This window comes from Phyllobates terribilis, unplaced genomic scaffold (assembly GCF_046119375.1).
Source record: "Phyllobates terribilis strain yellow unplaced genomic scaffold, ASM4611937v1 Scaffold_4__5_contigs__length_816908805, whole genome shotgun sequence".
Taxonomy (NCBI): Eukaryota; Metazoa; Chordata; class Amphibia; order Anura; family Dendrobatidae; genus Phyllobates; species Phyllobates terribilis.
The window spans coordinates 456,810,302-456,832,340 of record NW_027362764.1 but is presented as its reverse complement, the minus strand read 5'-3'; the positions used below and the strand labels follow the sequence as shown (position 1 = coordinate 456,832,340).

General features: G+C 42.4%; 1 protein-coding gene across 2 annotated transcripts in view; it reads left to right on the top strand.

Annotated features, from left to right (window-relative positions):
- DROSHA (drosha ribonuclease III) overlaps nt 1-22,039 on the top strand; it is a 303,644-nt gene that overhangs the window by 48,585 nt on the left and 233,020 nt on the right. For both annotated transcript variants that reach the window (XM_073678641.1, XM_073678640.1), the window contains exons 5-8: nt 5,968-6,109; nt 12,476-12,627; nt 17,378-17,458; nt 20,617-20,703. In XM_073678641.1, coding sequence (XP_073534742.1) covers nt 5,968-6,109; nt 12,476-12,627; nt 17,378-17,458; nt 20,617-20,703 — 462 coding nt within the window. The remainder of the gene's footprint in view (nt 1-5,967; nt 6,110-12,475; nt 12,628-17,377; nt 17,459-20,616; nt 20,704-22,039) is intronic.

The following is a 22,039-nucleotide window of genomic DNA, read 5'->3' as shown; positions in this document are numbered from 1 at the left end:
AACCCGAACACTATGGGGGTGGCTCAACACTAGTCCTCACTCCTCCATAGCCAGGCCAGGCCCCTTCATTATCTTCTAGTTTAGTTCCTGTGTTTTAGTGCATATGGAGATTGAATGACTAGATTGTAAGAATTGTTTTACTTGCATGTTGTCACATGTGTCAGTACGCTCATTTTATTAATATATGAAGATTTAGGGTTATCGCTGGATTGTTCTGTAGTTCTCTCCCAGTCAGTACAACAAGTTATGTGCGAAATGCCGAATACTCATTCTATGCTTGTGAGAGTGTACAGTGAGGGAGAGACAGCAAGTTCTGTCTGTGCCTATAGAAGCAGCTAAACGGGATTTTACATATCAATGCCCTGAACAATTTGGCTTTGTAGTGCATATTGCAGATTGTTATCTCTGGAAAAGGACAATGGCTGCAGAGGGTGTAAGGGATGTGCATCTCAATGTTCTGTTTTGTTTTGTAACAGCAGACAAACCTTTTAAAGGGAATCTGTCACCAGGTTTTGCTACCTCATCTGGGACCCTGATTCTAATGATGTATCATTTAGTTTACTGGGTGCATCCGTTCTGACACAGAGTTTAGATGTAGCAGAGCTTAGAAAGCTAACCTCGCCCACATCACAGTTCTCTATGTACACTGACAGTGTGCAGCTTATCAGACGAGGCGGCCTGGTTGAACTAGCAGTCGCATGAGCATCCGTCCTGGCAGTGATAATGTCCCAGCGATTAAAACCTTCATTGTAAGTAAACACACAGCTTAATAAATGACACATCGTTGAAATCTGTGCCTCAGCCCTGATCTTCAGATTACATAGCAAAAACCTCCTTACAGATTCCTTTTAAAGCCATGCATGATCTAAGGTGTGAAGTGTAAGGCTGGCCATACACATAAGGTGGCTGTCAGCCATACAATGCTTTGGCTTGACCAACTGACAGAAATCTCAGCGACACTCCCATACACAGGAGAGCTAGCTCGGCAGTCCAAAATCAGACATGCTCAAGCGACATCTCGCCCTACAATCAGTCGGCCGGCGCCCCCATGCACATTAGCCAATCAGCCCAACCCATTAATATTGGTTGGTGGGTTCAGCCGACATTAGTCTAACGTGTATGGGGGCCTTAAGGTGCATGGCAACCTGTGCCTGCAGGCTACTGAGGTGAAAGGATGGTTGGTTAAGAGATGGCCTCACTCTTATAGGGAAGGGGGTAGCTCAGATGGATCCTTTAGAAAATATGGTACACGTGACTTGTCCGGTGCTGTGCCTCTCAGTAACTGCTGTTCTGTATGTGATGAGGATGCTGAGCCTGCCTGTCTCATAGAGTCTTAGTTCTTGAAAATACAAGTTAATCATAGAATCATAGAATGGTAGAGTTGGAAGGGACCTCCTGGGTCATCTGGTCCAACCCCCTGCTCAAAGCAGGATTCACTAGATCATCTCAGACAGATGTCTGTCCAGCCTCTGTTTGAAGACGTCCATTGAAGGGGAACTCACCACCTCTCGTGGCAGCCTGTTCCACTCATTAATCACCCTAACTGTCAAAAAGTTTTTTCTAATATCTAATCTGTGTCTCCTCCCATTTAGTTTCATCCCATTGCTTCTAGTCTTTCCTTGTGCAAATGAGAATAAAGATGATCCTTCTACAATGTGACAGCCCTTGACATATTTGTAGACAGCTATTAAGTCTCCTCTCAGTCTTCTTTTTTGCAAGCTAAACATTCCCAAATCCTGCAACCGTTCCTCATAGGACATGGTTTGCAGACCAGTCACCATTCTGGTCGCTCTTCTCTGAACTTGCTCCAGTTTGTCTATGTCTTTTTTAAAATGTGGTGCCCAAAACTGTACACAGTATTCCAGATGAGGTCTGACCAAAGAGGAGTAAAGACCGATACTGACTTCACGTGATCTAGACTGTATGCTTCTGTTAATACATCCCAGAATTGTATTTGCCTTTTTTGCTGCTGCATCACACTGTTGACTCATGTTCAGTCTATGATCTATTAGTATACCTAAGTCTTTTTCACATGTACTGTTGCTTAGCTCTATTCCTCCCATTCTGTATATGCTTTTTTCATTTTTATTGCCCAGATGTAGTACTTTGCATTTTTCCCTGTTAAAAACCATTCTGTTGGTTGCTGCCCACTGCTCCAGTTTATTTAGGTCTTTTTGAATCCTCTCTCTCTCTTCTCTAGTATTAGCTATCCCTCCTAGCTTTGTGTCATCAGCAAATTTAATCAGTTTACCCTCAATTCCTTCATCTAAATCATTGATAAAGATGTTGAACAATACAGGTCCCAGGACGGAGCCCTGTGGTACCCCACTTGAGACATTCATCCAGCTGGATGTGAAGCCATTTACAACCACCCTTTGAGTCCGATCACTAAGCCAGTTATGAATCCACCTAACAGTTGCCTGGTCCATTGCATACTTGGTCATTTTTTCAATAAGGATGGTGTGAGATACTTTGTCAAATGCTTTGCTGAAGTCAAGATATACTATATCTACAGCATTTCCCTGATCCACCCAGTCAGTGATTCTGTCATAGAAGGAAATTAAGTTAGTCTGACATGACTTGTTAGTTACAAACCCATGCTGACTCTGGTTAATCACTTCATTCTTATCCATGTACTTACATACATGTTGTTTAATAATTTGTTCAAAGATCTTTCCTGGTATAGAAGTCAGACTCACCGGCCTATAGTTCCCTGGGTCCACCTTCTTCCCCTTTTTGAAGATGGGAACAACATTTGCTCTTCTCCAGTCTTCTGGGACTTCTCCTGTTCTCCAAGAATTTTCAAAGATTATGGAGAGTGGTTCTAAAATTTCTTCTACGATCTCCTTCAGTACTCTGGGGTGTAATTCATCTGGACCTGGAGACTTGAACTCATTTATGTTAGCTAAATATTCCCTCACAATCTTTCTGTTTACAGATAACTTGGATTCCTCTATTCCTTTAAAAGGACAGTGAAGATCAGTTGATGTTACATTTTCTTTCTGAGAGAAAACAGATGCAAAATAGGAATTAAAAAATTCGGCCTTCTCAACATCCTCTTACCATTTCTCCATTTTCATCCTGTAAAAATCCTATAGCATCTTTGACTTTTCTTTTACTTTTGACATACCCCCAAAATCCTTTTTTATTGCTTTTGACATCTCTTGCAAGCCTTAATTCATTGTCAGCTTTAGCTAACCTGATACGTGCCCTGCAGGATCTGCAGACTGCATTATAATCTTCTTTAGATATGCCTCCCTCTTTCCATTTAATAAACATTTCTTTCTTTCTTTTTAGCATGTGTTTAAGTTCTGTGTTCATCCATTCTGGTTTCCTTAAATGCTTCCCATTCTTCCTACTTTTCGGGATTGTTAACGATTGTGCTTTGAGAATCTCATTTTTAAAAATTTCCCATCCTTCCTGGACATTTTTGTCCTTAAGGACATCCAGCCATTGGATCCCTCCTATTCTCTTTCTGAGTCTCTTAAAATCTGCCTTTCTAAAATCTAACGTTGAAGTCTGAGTCTTCACATGTCTTCCTCCTCTAGTTATCCAAAATTCTATAATAGCATGATCGCTGCCTCCTAGGGTCCCAGCCACCTTTACCTCCTCAACCATTTCCTCCCTGTTTATAAGGATTAGATCCAAAGTAGCAGATCCCCTTGTTTTCTCCCCTACCTTTTGGAAGATAAAGTTGTCAGCAAGAGAGGATAAGAATTTGCTTGACCTGTATGACCCCATAGCGTTGCTCCATTACTGATATATCCGATTTTGAAAGTATATGCTAATGAGGCTGGAAGTAGATTGGGTTCTGTTGATACAGAGATCCCATCAGCCTTCTATTACTCTACACCCAGCACCACCTTCTTTACCTTGACTGACAGCTTCTCCTGCCTAAGTTAGGCATGTAGCTGGCATAAGGCAGAGGTGTCAATCAAGGAGAGGAACATGGTGCCAGGTGGGGAGTAGTAGAGATGTCTTACACCGAGAGAACATTAGTCCTCATTCTGGCGGCAGTGATTTTTATATGCAATCTGTCTGAGTTTCTTCAATGTTTTTGATCAGATGTCCATCAGAGTTTGGTTAATGCAGTAGTTTTTCTGATATGAAAAAAAAAAGCGATTGTGGTTTCCCAAGCTTCTCTCATCAAACAGCCCGTGAAAAACAGACCGAACCAGGTAGGCATCCAAGTGCTGTCCAATTTTTTTTTCTCGGACCCATGGACTTAGATTGGCGAGTTTGATCTGTGATTCGGATCAAATTCGGACAGGTCTGTGTTTTTCTGCAAAATTACAGACATGTGAACAGCCCCATAGACTATAATAGGTACGAGTTCTATCACGGATAGACCTTGTACATGAAAAACTGATGTCTGAACGAGCCCGAACGGAGAAGGCTTATCAGCACTCATCGCCCGATCCACATAAGAAGGATAATTTATGCAGAAACTTGTAAAAATGTATCAAAAAGTAGAAACAAAAATGTTTTTGGGGGGTGGTTACATGTTTTGAACCCCCAACTCCTAGGTTCTTAGTAATAACTGATATTTCTGATCTAGGTCTTTTGGTTAACACAAGGAGGAGAAAATGCACATATCAGTGCTGACAAAGTGAAGAAGTCATAATAGTGAATTATTTCAGCACTCATTGCATGAGTAAAACTCTACTCGAAAAATGTTTGTTTTTTTAATTCTTGTACTCTGTATGGACACACCTTAATTCACCTCCAGCCTCATTAGCATTCTTCTTGAAGGGATTTCTCAGCACAGGAGCAGCGCTTCCGGCCGTGCAGATGTCAGTTAATTTGTATATTCAAGACCTGATCGGCCATGTATTCTGTTTGAGGGGTTTAAAGACAGATTCCCTTTAATAATGTCTTTCCAGCATTTCAAGGACTAATCAGGATGGCATTTTGTTAATGTGATTTACTGTATTACTATTTAGTTTTAATGACCAAATTCCAAATAAATTGCAATATGTAGCATTATTCTGATTAGATTTACCAGCTTGCTATCGCAGCATTCTAGAACTACGTGGGTTGTCCTATTCCACTGCCCTGCATATCTATCTGATATGTTTAATAAAGTTAGTTTTATTCAAGAAATACTCTGTGGCATTTTTTGCATTTTTTCCCACTTTCTCATTGTTTTCTATCTGTGAATAATGCTGCAACAATTGACATGCAGATTTCGAAAACACTGCAGTTCTCAAACTCAAGAAAACAAGCATGTGCATGACCTTTCTTAGATCGCCAAGCTTTTGCTAGTACTGTAAAAAGCAGCTTTTAATTTGTATTACAAAAACGCAGCAAAAAAGCGCTGCATGTGAACACAGCTTTAGGGTCTCTGCACACGTTAAGTATTTGCATATATTTCACCATCAAAAACAATTTGACAGGAAAAACAATGCATAAAAAAAAGTTCATTTTTTTACACTTTTTTCATTGCGTTTTTTCCTGTTCATTTGTATGAGTAAAAAACCCTGCAAGAACTCTTTAATATTGACTTACTTCAGATGTGAAACTGCTTCAAATCTGCAAGCAACATGTGCATGAGACTTCAGAAATCTCATTCACTTTGATGGGGCAATAAAATGGTGTGTTTTTCGTGGAAAAAAACTTTGCAAAAACTGTGACGTGTGAACCTACCCTTACTGGTTGTAGATTGTGGTGTTTTGAATGCTCTTTTTCTTGCTTTTTTTTGTTTCCTTTTTCCCTTTTTTGTTACTGTCCTTGTTGAAATGAAAAGAATATTTTTGGATCATGAACAGTTCTTGAGCACTGTGGACACTGACTGTAAATCCTGCCAGAGGAGCTTTGATTAATCGCTTTCAGCCATGCACCCTTCTTTTCCGGAGTTTTCTTGCTCCCGTCATTAACGTGTGCTGATCTGCAAGTTGTTTTTTTTTTTTTTTAATGATCTACGTCTAAATGAATGGTATATTTACCTGTTGTCTTTTCTTTCCAAAGGGCGATTCGACAGTGGTCGGCACAAGCAGGTTACGGGATTTGTATGACAAGTTTGAAGAAGAACTTGGCAAGCGTCAATCAAAAGCGAGAGCGGCTAGGCCAGCGTGGGAGGCACCAAAGACCAAATTAGACGAGGATTTAGGTAAGAGGGCCGTGTGCTTGTTCTGCGTGCTTGTTATCTCAGCCTTACTATTTTTATTAAGGCAGCGTTGCCACCATCTGTGAAGGTGTTTCTCTCCATGCCTAGAATATGTTTGTTGGGATTTTTTTCTGAAGCTTGGCACCGTGGAGATGTGGATTTTGAGAAAGTGTAAATATTCTTGGCAGGAATCATACTTTCTTGCAGGGTCTGTTCTTGGCAATCTCTTATGTACAAGAAGTATTTTTGTAGCCTTTAGTATATATTCTCCGCTGTCTGGTTTCTTCTCCTTTCTGGATATTCCGCTACTATGTGATGTGCACTTATACCTGCACGGCCGTTTGTGTCGCTCGGTATGTAACATAAATCCCCGTCCTCAGTCGTGATGTAATTATGTAAAGATTGTTGCTTTAGGCTTTGATGTATGTGTGAACGGTTAATCATGTTCTTGGCTGACATTTTTACTAAAGGTCACTTTGCAGTCTAGCAGTTTGCAAAAATGTATCCAAAAGTTCTTCATATAATGACAAATATTTTCCTTAATTTCACGGTTATTATGGTGCTTTTCATGCCCACTTGTCAATATTAACTGTCCTGGTCTCTTTTAGTGCAAATAAACTACTTGTCCAAGTTTCTAAATATTGCCACCATTATATGCACAAATAATAGCCTTATTTCATGATAGCATGTATTACATCGCTTTACAGAAAGTGTCACGCAATGTGAAGGAAAGACTAAGTGCAACACAAAGGGAAGAGGGAAAGGGAGCCCCGACTCTAGGGAAAAGGGGGAGGGGGAAGACCTCCTAGGTAGATCTAATCTCACTCTGTCTCCACTAACTTCCCTATATTGGTTCTTCACCAATCGCTGCATGCGTACCTCGCCCTGTCTTTCCCTGGCATTGGGTCCTGGCTAGGGAAGGGAGGAGATGAGCGCTAGTCGGTCCCCACTGACCACTACAGATAACAAGGGGGGACAAACCAGGGAAAATAGCTTAGCTTTAGACGACTCCAGACAAATGTGCACACGTCCTCCAGCACCAAGGAGGAAGAAGTACTGCTCTTGCTAAAGCCTCACAAGTAGTAATGAATATCGCCGTTACCTCCCTCTCAGACACACCAGATACATCCAGCCCAGTTAATTAGCCAGAGGAAGGTAGACTCTGGGTCTTAGAGAGACAGCTTCAAGAAGTTGTCTGTAATGCCAAACAGAGACCTCCTGCAACCAACTGCAGGGCGACTGTCTTGTCACTTTTGACACACCCGTGACAGAAAGGGGGAGCTGTGATCTTGAATAAAAGTATACATAGTGACGGCACATGTCCCAGGAAGGCGTAATTCACCACGCCAAGATGGATATGTGTAGTCGAAAGGAATCCGCCAGGAGTTGGCTGTAATATATAGATGAGCTGCTGTCACAACTACTGGGGACGGGACTAGCTCTGATACCAGCAGTTTAACCCATAGATATCCACATCAAAGGAGCCGGACTGAAGGAGGGGGCTCACCCCCGTTCCCCACACCTGCTGGCTCTCATAGGCTTACATTGAGAAGTGGCTTCTGGACCATCCAGCAAACACTAGCACAATCCAACTAGTCACAACTAGCAGAAGAGGACCAGGGTGGCACCTAGAACAGGAGAAGATGGCAGCTGCTAATTATTGTTCAACAGGCGAGGATCATAGATTAGTGACACCACTCCAGGGGTGAAATAAAAAAAAACAAAACACAGGTGTGGTGTTTTAAACAAACTGCAGCTTGGTGACAGTAGTTTTCCATAGCTAGAAAACCACTTTATTTCAGAGGTTGAGCATTCTCTAGGAATAGCTGCTATGAAATGAGATACATGGAACAAATGTATTTGACTAGCCACAAAATTTTGTATACAAGGCCATGTAGGCCACTTAGAGGGTTTTCTGAGACTAATTGCTCCCTCCCCGTGAGTCTCCACTGGGTCATTTGTTAGTCGCCATTGTCCAATCCAGTGCTGCATCTCTTTAACGACCCCAATCTTTGACACATTGTCCTGGTGATGCCATGACCACAGCGCACGTGACCACTTGGTCCAGCATCTCTGGCAGTATAGATGGCATAAACTTAGTGGAAGCTGATGTGTAGGCTAGTCCCAAATATGACAAATGCATTAGTGGGGTCAGAAAATAAAATGTACGCTTGCTGTAAGCAGGCATCGTTGGCCTTAAATTTTGCCCTATTTTTGGCTTTATTTTTAATAAATACTTCAAAAGCTTGTGCACCATTCTGACTCTTCTCATCACTTTTTGCTCATATACTGCATATGCAATAGAGGCACAGTTCATGCCAAAAACTGGTGTAAAATGTTTAAAGGAAATCTGTCGGCAGGTCTTTGCTACCTCATCTGAGAGCTGCCTGATGTAGGCAAAGAGACCCTGAGTCAAATGATGTATCACTTAATTATTGGGTGCAGCTGTTCTGACACAATCAGAGCTTTTAAATCTAGCAATGCAGCAGTGCTGAGAAAGATAACCCCACCCACACCACAGCTGTCTGTGTTCATTGTCTAAAAACAGTGAGCTACTTATCACAGAAGGGGGCGGAGCCAGACCAGGGCTCACGGCTTCTGTAATCCAAGCAATGATGATCACAAAGTAATAAAACCTTCAGTCAAAGTAAACCGCACTGGACTTGACACGTTGTTGAATTCTGTGTTTTAACCCCTACCTCATGCTGTCTTCAGATTACATAGCTAACACCTACTGACAGATTCCCTTTAAGAAATGCATTTGTCAGCAATGCAAAAAGTGTTAGACATGCCTGAAGATTGGAGAGTTGAGCATTGCTGGCATGCTTCTGGATCTGCACGATAAGAGCTCAGGGGATAAAAGCTGTGAATAATCTCCTTACTACCTTTTATAACGCTGTAGACGGCCTTTATTTCCTCCCTCTATCACACAACATGGCCGTGTAAGCTGTGATTTCTGTGCTAAATTCCGCTCTGTCCCCTTGGGGATGAAAATGTGTAAAAAGCACTACCTTGATCTGACCATAGATCCCTATATTTCTCAGAAGAATTGCAAAAGCCTTGTTTGGAATCTGTGGGGGCGATGATTATGCAGGGGATAGATGACTACTTCTTAAGATGGCGATAACCCTTTAATATCTTACAGGGACCAAAAGAAGACTTAAAGTACACATTGGGAAAGTCATATAACTAGTTGGCTTTTATCAAAACTTCAATTATGATGGATATCATCATTTTAAATGGAAAGATGCTCTTCAAACCTCGCCGCTTCCCTTGCCGAAAAATAGCTCATTATTCCTGTCCACCACAAAGATGAATACCTGTTCTTGAGTGAACCTGATCTATCCCTTATTCCTATCTCATTAAACACAAGTAGAATTGTGTTGTACTAGAAAACATCCATAAAGGATATGAATAGTGATATCTTAGCCGCAAAGTTCATCAGAATTAATGACTTTTCAAAGGGTGCAATTTTTCTGAGCTTTCTTCATTTACATTACTTTTTTTTTTTTTTTTCCATTTAAGTGGCGGCATTAAGATTCAGCATTAAGACTACTGACTGTCTTTTGGTGTATAACCATGTTAAAATATCAGTTTTTGCTATTTAGTTGAAATCTGGTATGATCTGAACTGACCTATGAAAATTCTGTATTACAACATTCAATAAAATGTCCTATATATTGCGGATTCAGGAGCATGCCCTATAGCTGGACTCATAATTTCACTGGGTTTTTTATATTTAAACAGTGTAGCTCCTCCAATAGCTGCTATTCCGTTGGTTCTGGGACAGGTTTTCTTCTGTGCCCCATCATTCCAAATTTATGCCCCCTGGAAATAAAAAAGCAGATGTTCCCTTTGCCAACTGGGCGTATAACATTGGGCATATACCATTGAACTTTTGTCGTAGAGGTGAAAAAGCGAACACCCACATAGAACGCCCGGTTGGTTTAAGGGAAAATTGACACTGTTATTACTGGGGGCATAACTTTACTATGGAGGGGCACAGAAAAGAAATAAAAACTGTTCCAGCATCAGTGGGACAGCAGCAATTGAAGTAAGTTTTAAGTTTAAATAAAAGAAATCCAGTAAAAGATCCTTTTTAGCATCCATTTCTGGCTCTGGCCTAAAGAGAAAAAATAGATTGTCCCCAAATTTCTGTAAAACAGTGTCTAAATACTGCTGTTATGCATTTTCTTTTGCGGCTGCCTGCAAAGTAGTGATGGTGCCACTAATGCCTAGCTGGGCATGCCAGGCAGGCAGATTTATATAGATTGGTAAATACCTGATGATGTCACCTGCGTGGTGCTTGTCAATCATGCCTAAGGGGGTTTGATTACAAGAGCAAGGCAGGACTAGTCTGTGCAAATCAGTGCCCCACCAGGCTAGTCTGGGGTAATCCGTGCCCCACCAGGCTAGTCTGGGGTAATCCGTGCCCCACCAGGCTAGTCTGGGGTAATCCGTGCCCCACCAGGCTAGTCTGGGGTAATCCGTGCCCCACCAGGCTAGTCTGGGGTAATCCGTGCCCCACCAGGCTAGTCTGGGGTAATCCGTGCCCCACCAGGCTAGTCTGGGGTAATCCGTGCCCCACCAGGCTAGTCTGGGGTAATCCGTGCCCCACCAGGCTAGTCTGGGGTAATCCGTGCCCCACCAGGCTAGTCTGGGGTAATCCGTGCCCCACCAGGCTAGTCTGGGGTAATCCGTGTCCCACCAGGCTAGTCTGGGGTAATCCGTGTCCCACCAGGCTAGTCTGGGGTAATCCGTGCCCCACCAGGCTAGTCTGGGGTAATCCGTGCCCCACCAGGCTAGTCTGGGGTAATCCGTGCCCCACCAGGCTAGTCTGGGGTAATCCGTGCCCCACCAGGCTAGTCTGGGGTAATCCGTGCCCCACCAGGCTAGTCTGGGGTAATCCGTGCCCCACCAGGCTAGTCTGGGGTAATCCGTGCCCCACCAGGCTAGTCTGGGGTAATCCGTGCCCCACCAGGCTAGTCTGGGGTAATCCGTGCCCCACCAGGCTAGTCTGGGGTAATCCGTGCCCCACCCGGCTAGTCTGGGGTAATCCGTGCCCCACCCGGCTAGTCTGGGCTGATTTACATGGCAGACAGATAGCATTAAGTATATCCTTTTAAAGTTGGAACTACTACAAAGCACATGAAGGGTTTTACCCTTATCATGGTACTGGCGTTAACGTTATAGTGGTGGTTTAGGAGGTGTAGGAGACCTGTTTGCTCTCTCCACATGGCTGTTTTAGTAATTAGTTGTATTACCCTTGATATAACCATTCTGGAGCACCTTTTTTAGAACTTTGAGTTGAGCTTTTCCTCTTTCATTCCTTCTAGAAGTTTTATGTCCCTCCTCAGTCGCCGTTATCTGATCAGTGCAACTGTGCAGTTGACAAGAAAAGATGTAGTACCCAATAGTCAATTTATTCCTATATTTTTGGGAGGACCAGCAAAATGTAGCGTTACGGAAATAAAAAAAAATGGTTGCAAGAGTGTAATAACATGATCATATCATGAGGGCCAACACTCCCATTTAGGATTCGGAAGTGAAAGTAGGGTGACAGCATGCCTTGTTTGTAGAAGATAGGCCTTGCATACCGTAGACTTTTGGGTTATACTTAGCAGAATTCTCTGATTTCTTTTCCTCCCTGAATGTAGAAATATCATTTATGATTTTTTAGAGGGTGATTAAGCCGTGCCTTTTTATGAATAAGTAAGCCTGGAAGACTAGAATACTGTATCTACTCCAGCCAGCATTGCCCACATGCCCTTGGGTGGCATTTCACTATTAGTCCTAGGTCTGAGAATAAAAGGAAAGGAAAAATCTTCTCACGCATCCTCCAGCATTTTTCCCGGAACATCGGGCCGGCCTCAGATAGGGCTCAGATGGTCCATGCTTATTTTTTTATCTTTATCCATGTAATTTCTGCTATCGTATTGTTACGCTCTAATATTAATAAAATTGCATGTGAGGTCCAGCTGAAATCCCGGCGTAATATTGCCATGCTGACTTGTTTCCAGTCTGGTGGATTCCAATGACCTGAGATTTGTGTGTTTGTCATGCGATCCTGCTATAATTGCCTGGATTTCTTGCATCTAAAGGTCTTTCACAAATACAGTAAAGAACAAGAAGAGGATTGCGCTAGCTATACAGTGTAAGTAAATGAAAGGGAAAATGAGCACTCTCTATTTAGTCTTCGCTGTCACTTGGCGAACAAGAGACGACATAGAAAGTATATGATCTATAATGAAAAGCTGTCTGATCGCCATGGTTACTGCATTGAATTAGATGTTTGGCCGGTTGTGTGAGGATGCAGTAAAGTCGCGGCTTTCTTCTCAATGTGACTCACTCCTTCCTTTCTATTGACAGAGAGCTCCAGCGACTCTGACTGTGACACAGATGATGAGAGCTGCTCCAGCAGCTCCGATTCCGAGGTCTTTGATGTGATTGCGGAAATAAAGCGAAAGAAGGCTCATCCCGACCGTCTTCATGAAGAGCTCTGGTATAACGACCTCGGCCAGGTCTGTTCATTTGTTATGTTGTAGGCATCTCAAGGCTTTGGATTATCGGGGAAAATAAATGCGGAAATATCTTGTGAAAAGGTCAAGGCGTTTACTGAAGTGATGTTACATTAAGACAGTTGTAGTAAGAATTATTATCCATTTCTCTCTCCATATGTTCAGCCGGGGAAAACTTACTTGCCGACTTTTAACATAAACCTCAGTTTTCATCAGAAATGAATGTCAGATTATAGGCTGGCTGTGCCTCTTTATGAAGTACATTCAGGTAGGTAGTTACCGCCAGAGACGAGGAAATCAAGGAAGATGCAAACTTGTGTCCTATGACATACAGTGGCAAGTAATGGTCTGGGCACCCCTGGTCAATATTACTGTTACTGTGAACAGTTAGGCAAGTTGAAGATGAAATGATCTCTAAAAGGTGTAAAATTAAGTGACAAATTTCCTTTATATTTTAGGCAAAACAAATCTATATTGTTGTTTTTTTACATTTTAAAAATTACAAAAAGGAAAATGGGCCTATGCAAAAGTTTGGGCACCCTTGGAGATTTGTGTGCTCAGATAACTTTGACCAGGTGTCAGACCTTAATTAGCCTGTTAGGGTTATGGCTTGTTTAGTATTGGCATTAGAAAAGGCCAGGTGATGCAAATTTCCCAGCTTTATTAAATCCCAGCCTCCTCTAACCTTGTGCCAAAAAACAGCAGCTATGGGTTCTTCTAAGCAGCTGCCTAGCATTCTGAAAATGGAGGCCCACAAAGCAGGAGAAGGCTACAAAAAGATAGCAAAGCGTTTTGAAGTTGCCATTTCCTCAGTTTGAAATGTAATTAAGAAATGGCAGTTGACAGTGGAGGTCAACATAAGGTCTAGAAGACTAAGTAAAATTTCAGTGAGAGCTGCTCATAGGATTGCTAGAGAGGCAAATCAGAACTCCCACCAGACTGCAAAAGACCTTCAGAAAGACTTAGCAGACTCTGGAGTTGTGGTACATTAGAGACATCTGCACAAATATGGCCTTCATGAAAGAGTCATCAGAAGAAAACCTCTACTGCGTCATCACCATAAAATTCAGTGTCAGAAGTATGGAAAAGAACATCTAAACAAGCCATTTTGGAAACAAGTCCTGTGGATTGATGAGGTTAAAATAGAACTCTCTGGCCACAATGATCAAAGGTATGTGTGGAGGAAAAAGGGCACAGAATTTCAGGAAAAGAACATCTCGCCAAACTTTAAAGAGGTTTTCCCACGAACAAAAGTTTATTTTAATCAATAGATTTTGGACTAGTAGTAATTTCCACAATTGGATGGGTTTAAATAAAATGTTCCTGTGCTGAGATAATCTTATAAAGGTGCCCCTTCTGTGTACTGTGTAATGGCTGTGTCTGACCGGGAAGGGACATGGTCTGATCATATTTATTATCATATTTATTATTTATTTATATAGCTCCATTGATTTCATGGTGCTGTACCACAGCTCCTGGGCAGCGGAGGAGATGGGAGATGACAGTTGGTACTAATAAGATTCTATGCAGATGGGATGAGGAGGGCGGAGCTCTGACTTAAAGGGGTTGTGCACTACTAGGACAACCCCTTCTTGATCTAAATGTTTGGTGCCGATAAAATTTAAAAAAAGCCTGTACTCTCCTCCCGTGCAGTTCCAGCGGTGTCTGCACTCACTGTCCCGGGGCTCTGGTGTGGTGGAATGACAATTTGTGCCTTGCGCCCAATCAGTGCTGGCATGACTGTCTCCGCCTTTGGACATTTTGAACATGAAGAGGAAGTCCGGGCTGCAGCTGATCTCTGGCTTCCTCTTCATGTTCAATCCGTACGAAGGCGAGAACAGTGACGCCAGCACTGAATGGGCTCCATGTGTCATGCCACCGCACGAGAGCCCTAGGACCGCGAGTGCTGACACCACACCGCATAGGAAATGGCGGCTGCTGCTGATACAATTCAGTCTCAGTAATGCAACATTCTGTCGTCACTGAAAACAGATTTTACCCTTAATGGGATATTCCCATCTCCAAGATCCTATCCCAATATGCAGTAGGTGTAAGAATAATATTAGCAAATACCTCCAATTAGAAATGTAGTATAGTTCTTCTGATTCGTTATGTCTTTCCTCATGTGCAGGCATTGCAGGACCTTGGGTAGTCATGGTTCTAGTTTTTTTTTCTACTCCATCAGCGTTCAGCATGATATAAGGCAGAGACTTTGATTCCAGCAATGTCACCTACTAGGCTGCTTGCTTCAGCTTTGATAAAATTACAGATTTATATGCTACAGATCTACCATTTCTCTGAATTCTGAACTCTGTATAACCCTGCCTCCACCACTGATTGGCAGCTTTCTGTGTACACTGTGCATAGGCAGAAAGCTGTCAACCCTTGGTGGAGATGGGTTATACAGAGCTCATGAATATTGAGGACTACATGGCAGCATGTTTAGTAGTCCTCTAGTGATGATCTCCTGCTGATAAAACAGTGATTTTATTAAAACTATAGGAAGCAGCTTATCAAGTGACTAATCGCTGGAATCAGGGTCTCTATCTCTACATTATGCTGCTTTCAGATTAGGTGGCAAAAACCTGGTGACAGATTCTCTTTAAAGTATATTTATGGAGTATATAAATACATAAATGTGTTTTTTTTTTTTTTTCAAGAAAATCTATTTAAAACTGTATATGATCTGTTATATTGTTGGTGAAAGGAGCACGGTTTTTCAAAGATTGTCAGTGTTTGCTCTGGTGGTGTCATGTATGCCGTAAGGCACTGGACCATCTTTGGTATTTAAATTGGAGGAAAGGGAACAAAGTTGTGAAAGCAGAGCAAACCTTAGTAATGAGTTACCAGTCCAGTATTACAGATGTCATTTTCCACCTGTCAATAGCTGTGAGAGATTCTTAAGAGCTCCAGTGTGGGAATAGAAGAAGAGCTGCAGGTTACAGACACCTTTCCAGGATGATTTTCTTCCTAATACACAGTGGGATGATGCGCGTGGCCCCAGGCATTAGAGCTATGATGGACATCACAGGGGTAGTGCAAGTCACGGATGTCGGTCATCACAACACCAGCTAATGGATTAGATTGGTGTGCAGGTCAGGGAGGGGATTGCTTTTCCCTTTTGCTGTGTATGACTTCAGATTTTGGAAGAATAGAGAGGCGTCTGTGTGATGTTGAATGTTAACCTGTAATGTTTCTCAAGATGTCTCGCTGTTTACTGCTGGCATTTAACATGTTGAATCTATGGCATCAATTTAATTAATATTTCTACCCATTGATAATAAGCATACAGCTGTGGGGTCGGGATATATGTACCTGCCATTTGGAATGATGTAAGCATGTATTTTATTTATGTACACTTTTATTAAATCCTAGTTAAGAACCTGTCTGGTGTGTTTGACCCCTAAATGCCACCACTGCTATATTGTCCATACATTTCTGCTGTTAATTTCTAAAGCAGTTTGTAATAGCTCTTGCACTGACTTATCCCTGCGGTCAAGGAGGTGAAGACTCAGTGCTGAGAAGTAAAGATGGCTTAGTCCTCCTTAATCTGGCTTGATTGCTGTACCTGAAGACAGAGCTTGATTGATATATCCCCTCTACAAAGACGCCAATCAAGTGACTGGCTCCTGATGAGGCGCTGCTTTAGCTAGTAATCGTGCAGAACAATGTGTAGTGGTGGCAGTTTGATAGATTATTAGGGGCACCCAATATAAGGCTTTCCACTAGAGAGAGTGAAAATCAATCTGCAAAGCCCAGTGCAGTGGGCAGATCAGTAATGTGTGTCCTCTGCTTTACCTGGCGTCATCCACCACTTTTCTTTTGATTAGTTGTCATATGTACCGTCACAATGATGTTGTATCAGACCAGCTGATCTTAAAGGCGCTGTAGATGCCGTCAAGTAAGAAGCACAAGATACTGACTTGGCCGCTGGGCGAGGTCCTGCGAATCGTTTTGCACAGACTCCTCTTTCCATGTGTTTATTTGTTATTTTTGTTAAAATATCTCTTCTGTAACTTTCCTTTTGATCGAACGCAAAAAAAAGTTGAATCCGTTTTGTACTTGTTGTATTCTTATGATTTTGGACTATAGCCATTGTGTAGCCTCCTGCCTGACAGTCGCACAGCTTGATTTGTATGTAACAACTTTGGCATTCATTTTCTCTTTATTTTCCCACCTTTTAGTCCTAGCGGTGCACTAATTGGGTGGATATTATGGCACAGCGGTAGACTCTACTCCATGGGCTGTAGCACCATAGTGCCATTGTTATGAGCGGTGTAGCGTTGGTCTAGCTGTTGGGCTAAAGTGCTCCAGCCCTGGCCTAATGCTTGAAAGACTGAATACCTTTCCCACCGAGTCCCTAATTGTCCCCAAAGTGCTGTATATGTGAAAGTGCTTATTCTCATGAGATATAGTTGATGTTTTTCTTTTACAAGTCTTGTACAAGACAAAGTCAGATCAATCAAGTAAAACGTATGGTGGCTCAGTGGTTGGCACCAAGGACAAGATCTGCAAGGAGTTTGTATGTTCTCCCCATGTTTGCGTGGGTTTCCTCCAGGGTCTCCGGTTTCCTCCCACACTCCAAAGACATACTGATAGGGAATCTAGATTGTGAGCTCCAATGGGGACAGCGATGATAATGCCTGTAAAGCGCTGTGGAATTAATGGTACTATATAAGAGCGAAACAAATATTTATTATATTTAATAAATAAGAGTGAAAGGATATTTTGACAGTAAATTCTCTATTTTCAGATGAATGTGGGACCCCTATGTAAGTGCAGCATTAAAGCCAGACGGACTGGAATCCGGCACAGCATTTATCCAGGAGAAGAGGTAATTGACTTCCACTTGTATGTAATTTGTGCGGCATATATTAATTCCGTCCTCTCCAGTCCTAGGTTATTGTTGTAGATGTAAGGTGCCCCAGCGAGGTAGTCGTGGGCGAGCTGTAGCTCCCTCTTGCTATGGCACCCTACAGACAATACGTGTCCTCCCTCTGAAGTGTGGCTGTGTATGTAGTGCTCTTCACTTACTTCAAGCCATCCGATCGCGGCTGTCTCCAGGCATTTCTCTTCTGGAACCAGGGCAGCAATAAATTCAGAGGACACAAGGTTCTTAACCAGAACTTGGACTTTACTTGGGGAAGAGGAATATGTACAATATTTACTGGCAGATATAATGTATAAGGCCTGACAGGTTATCTCTCTCACAGGCGCTGGTAACTCCTTCAGCCCTGGTTCCCTCTTTAAGTGAAGCATCTCTGTGACTCTAATCTCTGGCCCAAGAGACTCTTCTGTAGTACTGACAGTGACCTGGATCCGATATCTCTCCCCCACGTCTTAGCCTGGAGTCCTATTTATCTTCCTCTTCTTCCTGCAGACTAGAAGTGCCCCGGGTCCTCACTACCTTTGATGATTTTCTCCTTCCGACTCACAGGACTCGTGCTATTGTGTGGGGAGACTTGCACACTGGTGATCCCACTGTCTGAGGGTATGGAGCTCCCGTCTACCCTAGCAGCCACTATAGTCAGGCTGCCTGAACGATTTGCTGTCCAATCTCTTACTGAAGAATCACTTCCTGATTCTGGAAACTAAACAGAGATTTTCCTAATGTGCCCACCCTCAGTGAGCTGTCATCACACAGCATTAACTCATGCCTGTCTGTAACACTGCTAGCAGACTCAACCTGACATCTGCACCCAGGACAGTGGCATCTTGTGGCTGTTTACAGGTACTGCAGCCCACAATGAATTATGCCAGGAATAAGCTCTATATCACTCAAGGCTTGATCCGGGCACTAAGTTACCCCTCTACTCTACTGACTGGACCACTGAAGCTAACCCCTTAGCTTGGCCTACCACAGTTCAGAGAGGATTAACTAAGGGAACATTTTCCTTAACTACTTCAGTGCCTAGGGAAGGCTACATCCTTCCCCACTATTACATAGGCTACTTCTTGTAATTAGGTTCACATCATAATTCTTTTTGTCCTGTTGAATTGCCCTGTGATCATGTACATCATACAGGAAGGTGCAGCAGGATCCCATAGGATACTTAATCTTTTACCATCCTATGTCCCTTGGGTTATAGTCTACAATTAAAAGAATCTGTTGAGGAATATTGATCCCGTTGAAAAAACAGAATCCCGATGGAAGCTTGGTAAACGGAGGATTCTTTAAAACATGACAGGCACCATTATAAACCTATACTATCTGCACACAATCCATTTGCAAATTTATAGTTACCTGTCATTGGATTCATGCTGCATGAACCAGAGCCTGGCTGCACAGGTTTTACTTTGAAACATGGCGGCGTTTTAGTTCAGAGAAAACATACTTTAAAAAGGCAACGGGGGACTATAGGAAAAGACTTGACTAGTCCAATACAGCTCTAGTTGATTGAGAGATCTTTCCCTATGTACACACATAGGAGAAGCCAGACAATCAGCAAAGGACCACAAGGGGCTAATCAGGTCTCTTCCTGTAGTCCCCAACTGGCTTTTCAAACTTTTCTCTGAAACCGCTGTGTTTCAGAAAGTAATACCTGGCTGCAATCATACAGTCAAACTCTGATTCATGCTGCCCGTAGTTAGTTTAGGCAACCTGAATCTAATGACTGGTTCTGTTTAAAAAAAAAAAAAAAAATACTTGGACAGTCGCATATCCTACCATGATATGAACAGGACGGCTTGTCAGCAGCGTGTGTTCTCTGTCTTCTTTAAAGGAATCTGTCAGTTGGTTTTTGCTTTGTAATCTGAAGACAGCATGCTGTAGAGGTTAAAACACAGATTTCAAGGATGCCTCTCTTATCAAGCTCCATGGTTTATTTGCTTACAATGACTGTTTTAGCACCAGGAGCGTATCATTGCTGGGAGACAGCTGCACACGCCCCCTCCTGTGATAGGCAGCCCACTGTCTATGGACATTGTATATACAGAGCCTGGTGGGGGCAGGGTTAGCTTCCTCAGCTCTGCTGTATTGCTAAATCTAAAAGCTCTGTGCGAGAATGGCTGCACCCAGTAATCTAAGTGATACATCACTGTATTCAACTTCTCTTTCCTTACATCATACTTCTCTGAGATGAGGTAGCAAAAGCCTGCTGACAGATTCCCTTTAATTCTAGGTCAGTCAGGCCCTTTGCAGGGAATTGAGCAAGTGCCTTGCTTGCCTCATACGTAGGTGCTTGAAATATGCTGAAGAGACTTGAAACTGCTATTATCTCAATTCCTGGATCACAATCCCTTTCAATAACTCCTTGACCCAGTTCATCTTCTGTATCCTCTTTTCATACATAAAAAGCTACTTTAGTGAGAAAAAAAAACATCTTCTCTGTTAATGCCTGTGTGTGTGTGCGGCCATCATATAGATAGGGCTTTCACGGGATCTCGGTGACTGTTTTAAGCACAGGCACAATGAATATTTCACCATTTAATAAGTAGTAAATTTACATTGGAGACATGAAACATCAATAGCAGTTTGAGCATTAAAATATTCAGCTTTTTTAATGACAAATTGCTGATAAATCTGTAAAGCTAATGGGAATCATTTGGAAACATTGTGGGGAAAAAGAATACTCCTAGCCAAAACCCCAGATTGGTACATTTTTGTGACCGGTAAAGCATTGGTAATACTGACCCCTCTAGCTGCAGGAGAGTGACACATTATAGCAGAACTTTCCATGGCAACAAGCCGCGGCAGTCTATTTTACTGCGGTTTTAATCCAAACCCCCAGTTCTAAAAAATGTGTCCCAAGAGCCTTAAGATCTTAGAAGGGAATTAAGAGTAGGTGCGCGGCTGATTATCATATTTTTGTATACAGGCTTAAGACTTTGAAAGTACAGAAATGTTATTCACAGACTTACTAAAGGCAGATTATGCTTTTTACTTAGTATTCTTGAGAAATGTGGAGAAATAACGATGTGTGCGGCGTTGTCATAGTGTCTTTTTGGATTTTGTTTTTTTGCCAAATGGTCACTTTCTCTTGTTTCTGGCAGTCAATGAAATCATGCCGTCCTATGACAAACAACGCAGGACGTCTTTTCCACTACAGGATTACAGTGTCTCCACCGACAAACTTCTTAGTAAGTATTTCCAAAGTTGTTAGTTCTGAAACTTTTCCGGTTTTAGTATTTTTCTAATCTTCTAAACTTGTCTGGGTACATTCATACATACAAATTTTCTGCTGCTGATTTTGTCATGTGGGTTTGTCAGTTTTTGATGCGGTTTTCATCCTGTGTATTGCCAAGCATGAAATCTGCAGTACGATTTTCAACGTAAAGTAAATTGATTTAAAATCCACACCACAGGTCAGTTTTCACTGTAGGTTTTTTTTTTTTCTGACGTGTGGATGGGGTTAGGTAAAATCTTATCCACTTTGCTGCTACTGTAATACACTGCAGATTTTCCACCCCAAAATTCGGAAGGAATATCCTCCTAAAATGTGGACATGACTACAAAAGAGAGAAATTCTGACAGCCCCGAACTCTTTATATTCACATCTCCAGTTATGTCTGGATCAGCCTAGTACAAGGAGGCTTTATAGTGTTCCAATGTACCAAGATAATATCTCTTTGAGCAGGGGTGAGGATCCTCGGGCCAGGGGGCCGTTTATGGCCCTCGACCTTTTATCCGGCCGCTGGGCGGATTCTCGGGGACCGCAGCTGTATTTTGACTGTCGCCGGCCCTTTACTTTCTTCTTGCTCTGTGAGCACGTGCAATATAAGATTACGTCCTGACACCACTGCCAGCGTCAGGTTGTTCTTTGTGGGCGAAGTTGGCATACAATTTGTACGGCCCCCGAAGGATGGTATAAATATCCAAATAGCCCTTGGCAGACAAAAAGATTCCCCACCCCTGTCTTAGAGGCAATGCTTCTAGGGTAGAAAACCTCTGTACATAAGTAGTCTGATCTAGAAGGCCATAATAACTTTCTGTGGGATTTGGATGGGATCTGGCAGGCAAAACCTTGGAATTACTTCACATAAATTTGAAGACATACTGTGGTACAGGTCTATGGGAATTATACCTTTTTACAAAACAGTCGCATACGACCATTTGTGTGAGTCCCTAGCCCCCTTTGTTTTTGCTTCCCAATAGTAAAATGTTCACCAAAAAATTATTTTGGGCTAAATTAAAGAAAATCTGTCAGTTCCCATACCTGTTCCAAACCACCATTATAGGGTTATATACTGTATGACAACCTCTGTATTCTGTTAGATTTTTTGCACCACGCTAACTTTGCTGTCTTTTAAAAATGAATTCGACTAGTCCGATGGGGCTTAATGTCCCCCAGATTAGTTCTTCCTCAGACCCTCCAATCCCTGGACGTGACTGACATTTTGCATACTATTACCATCATAGTACGACTGGTCCTACCATAACTGGGATTGTAAGGAGGATGTCAGTCACGTCCAGGGA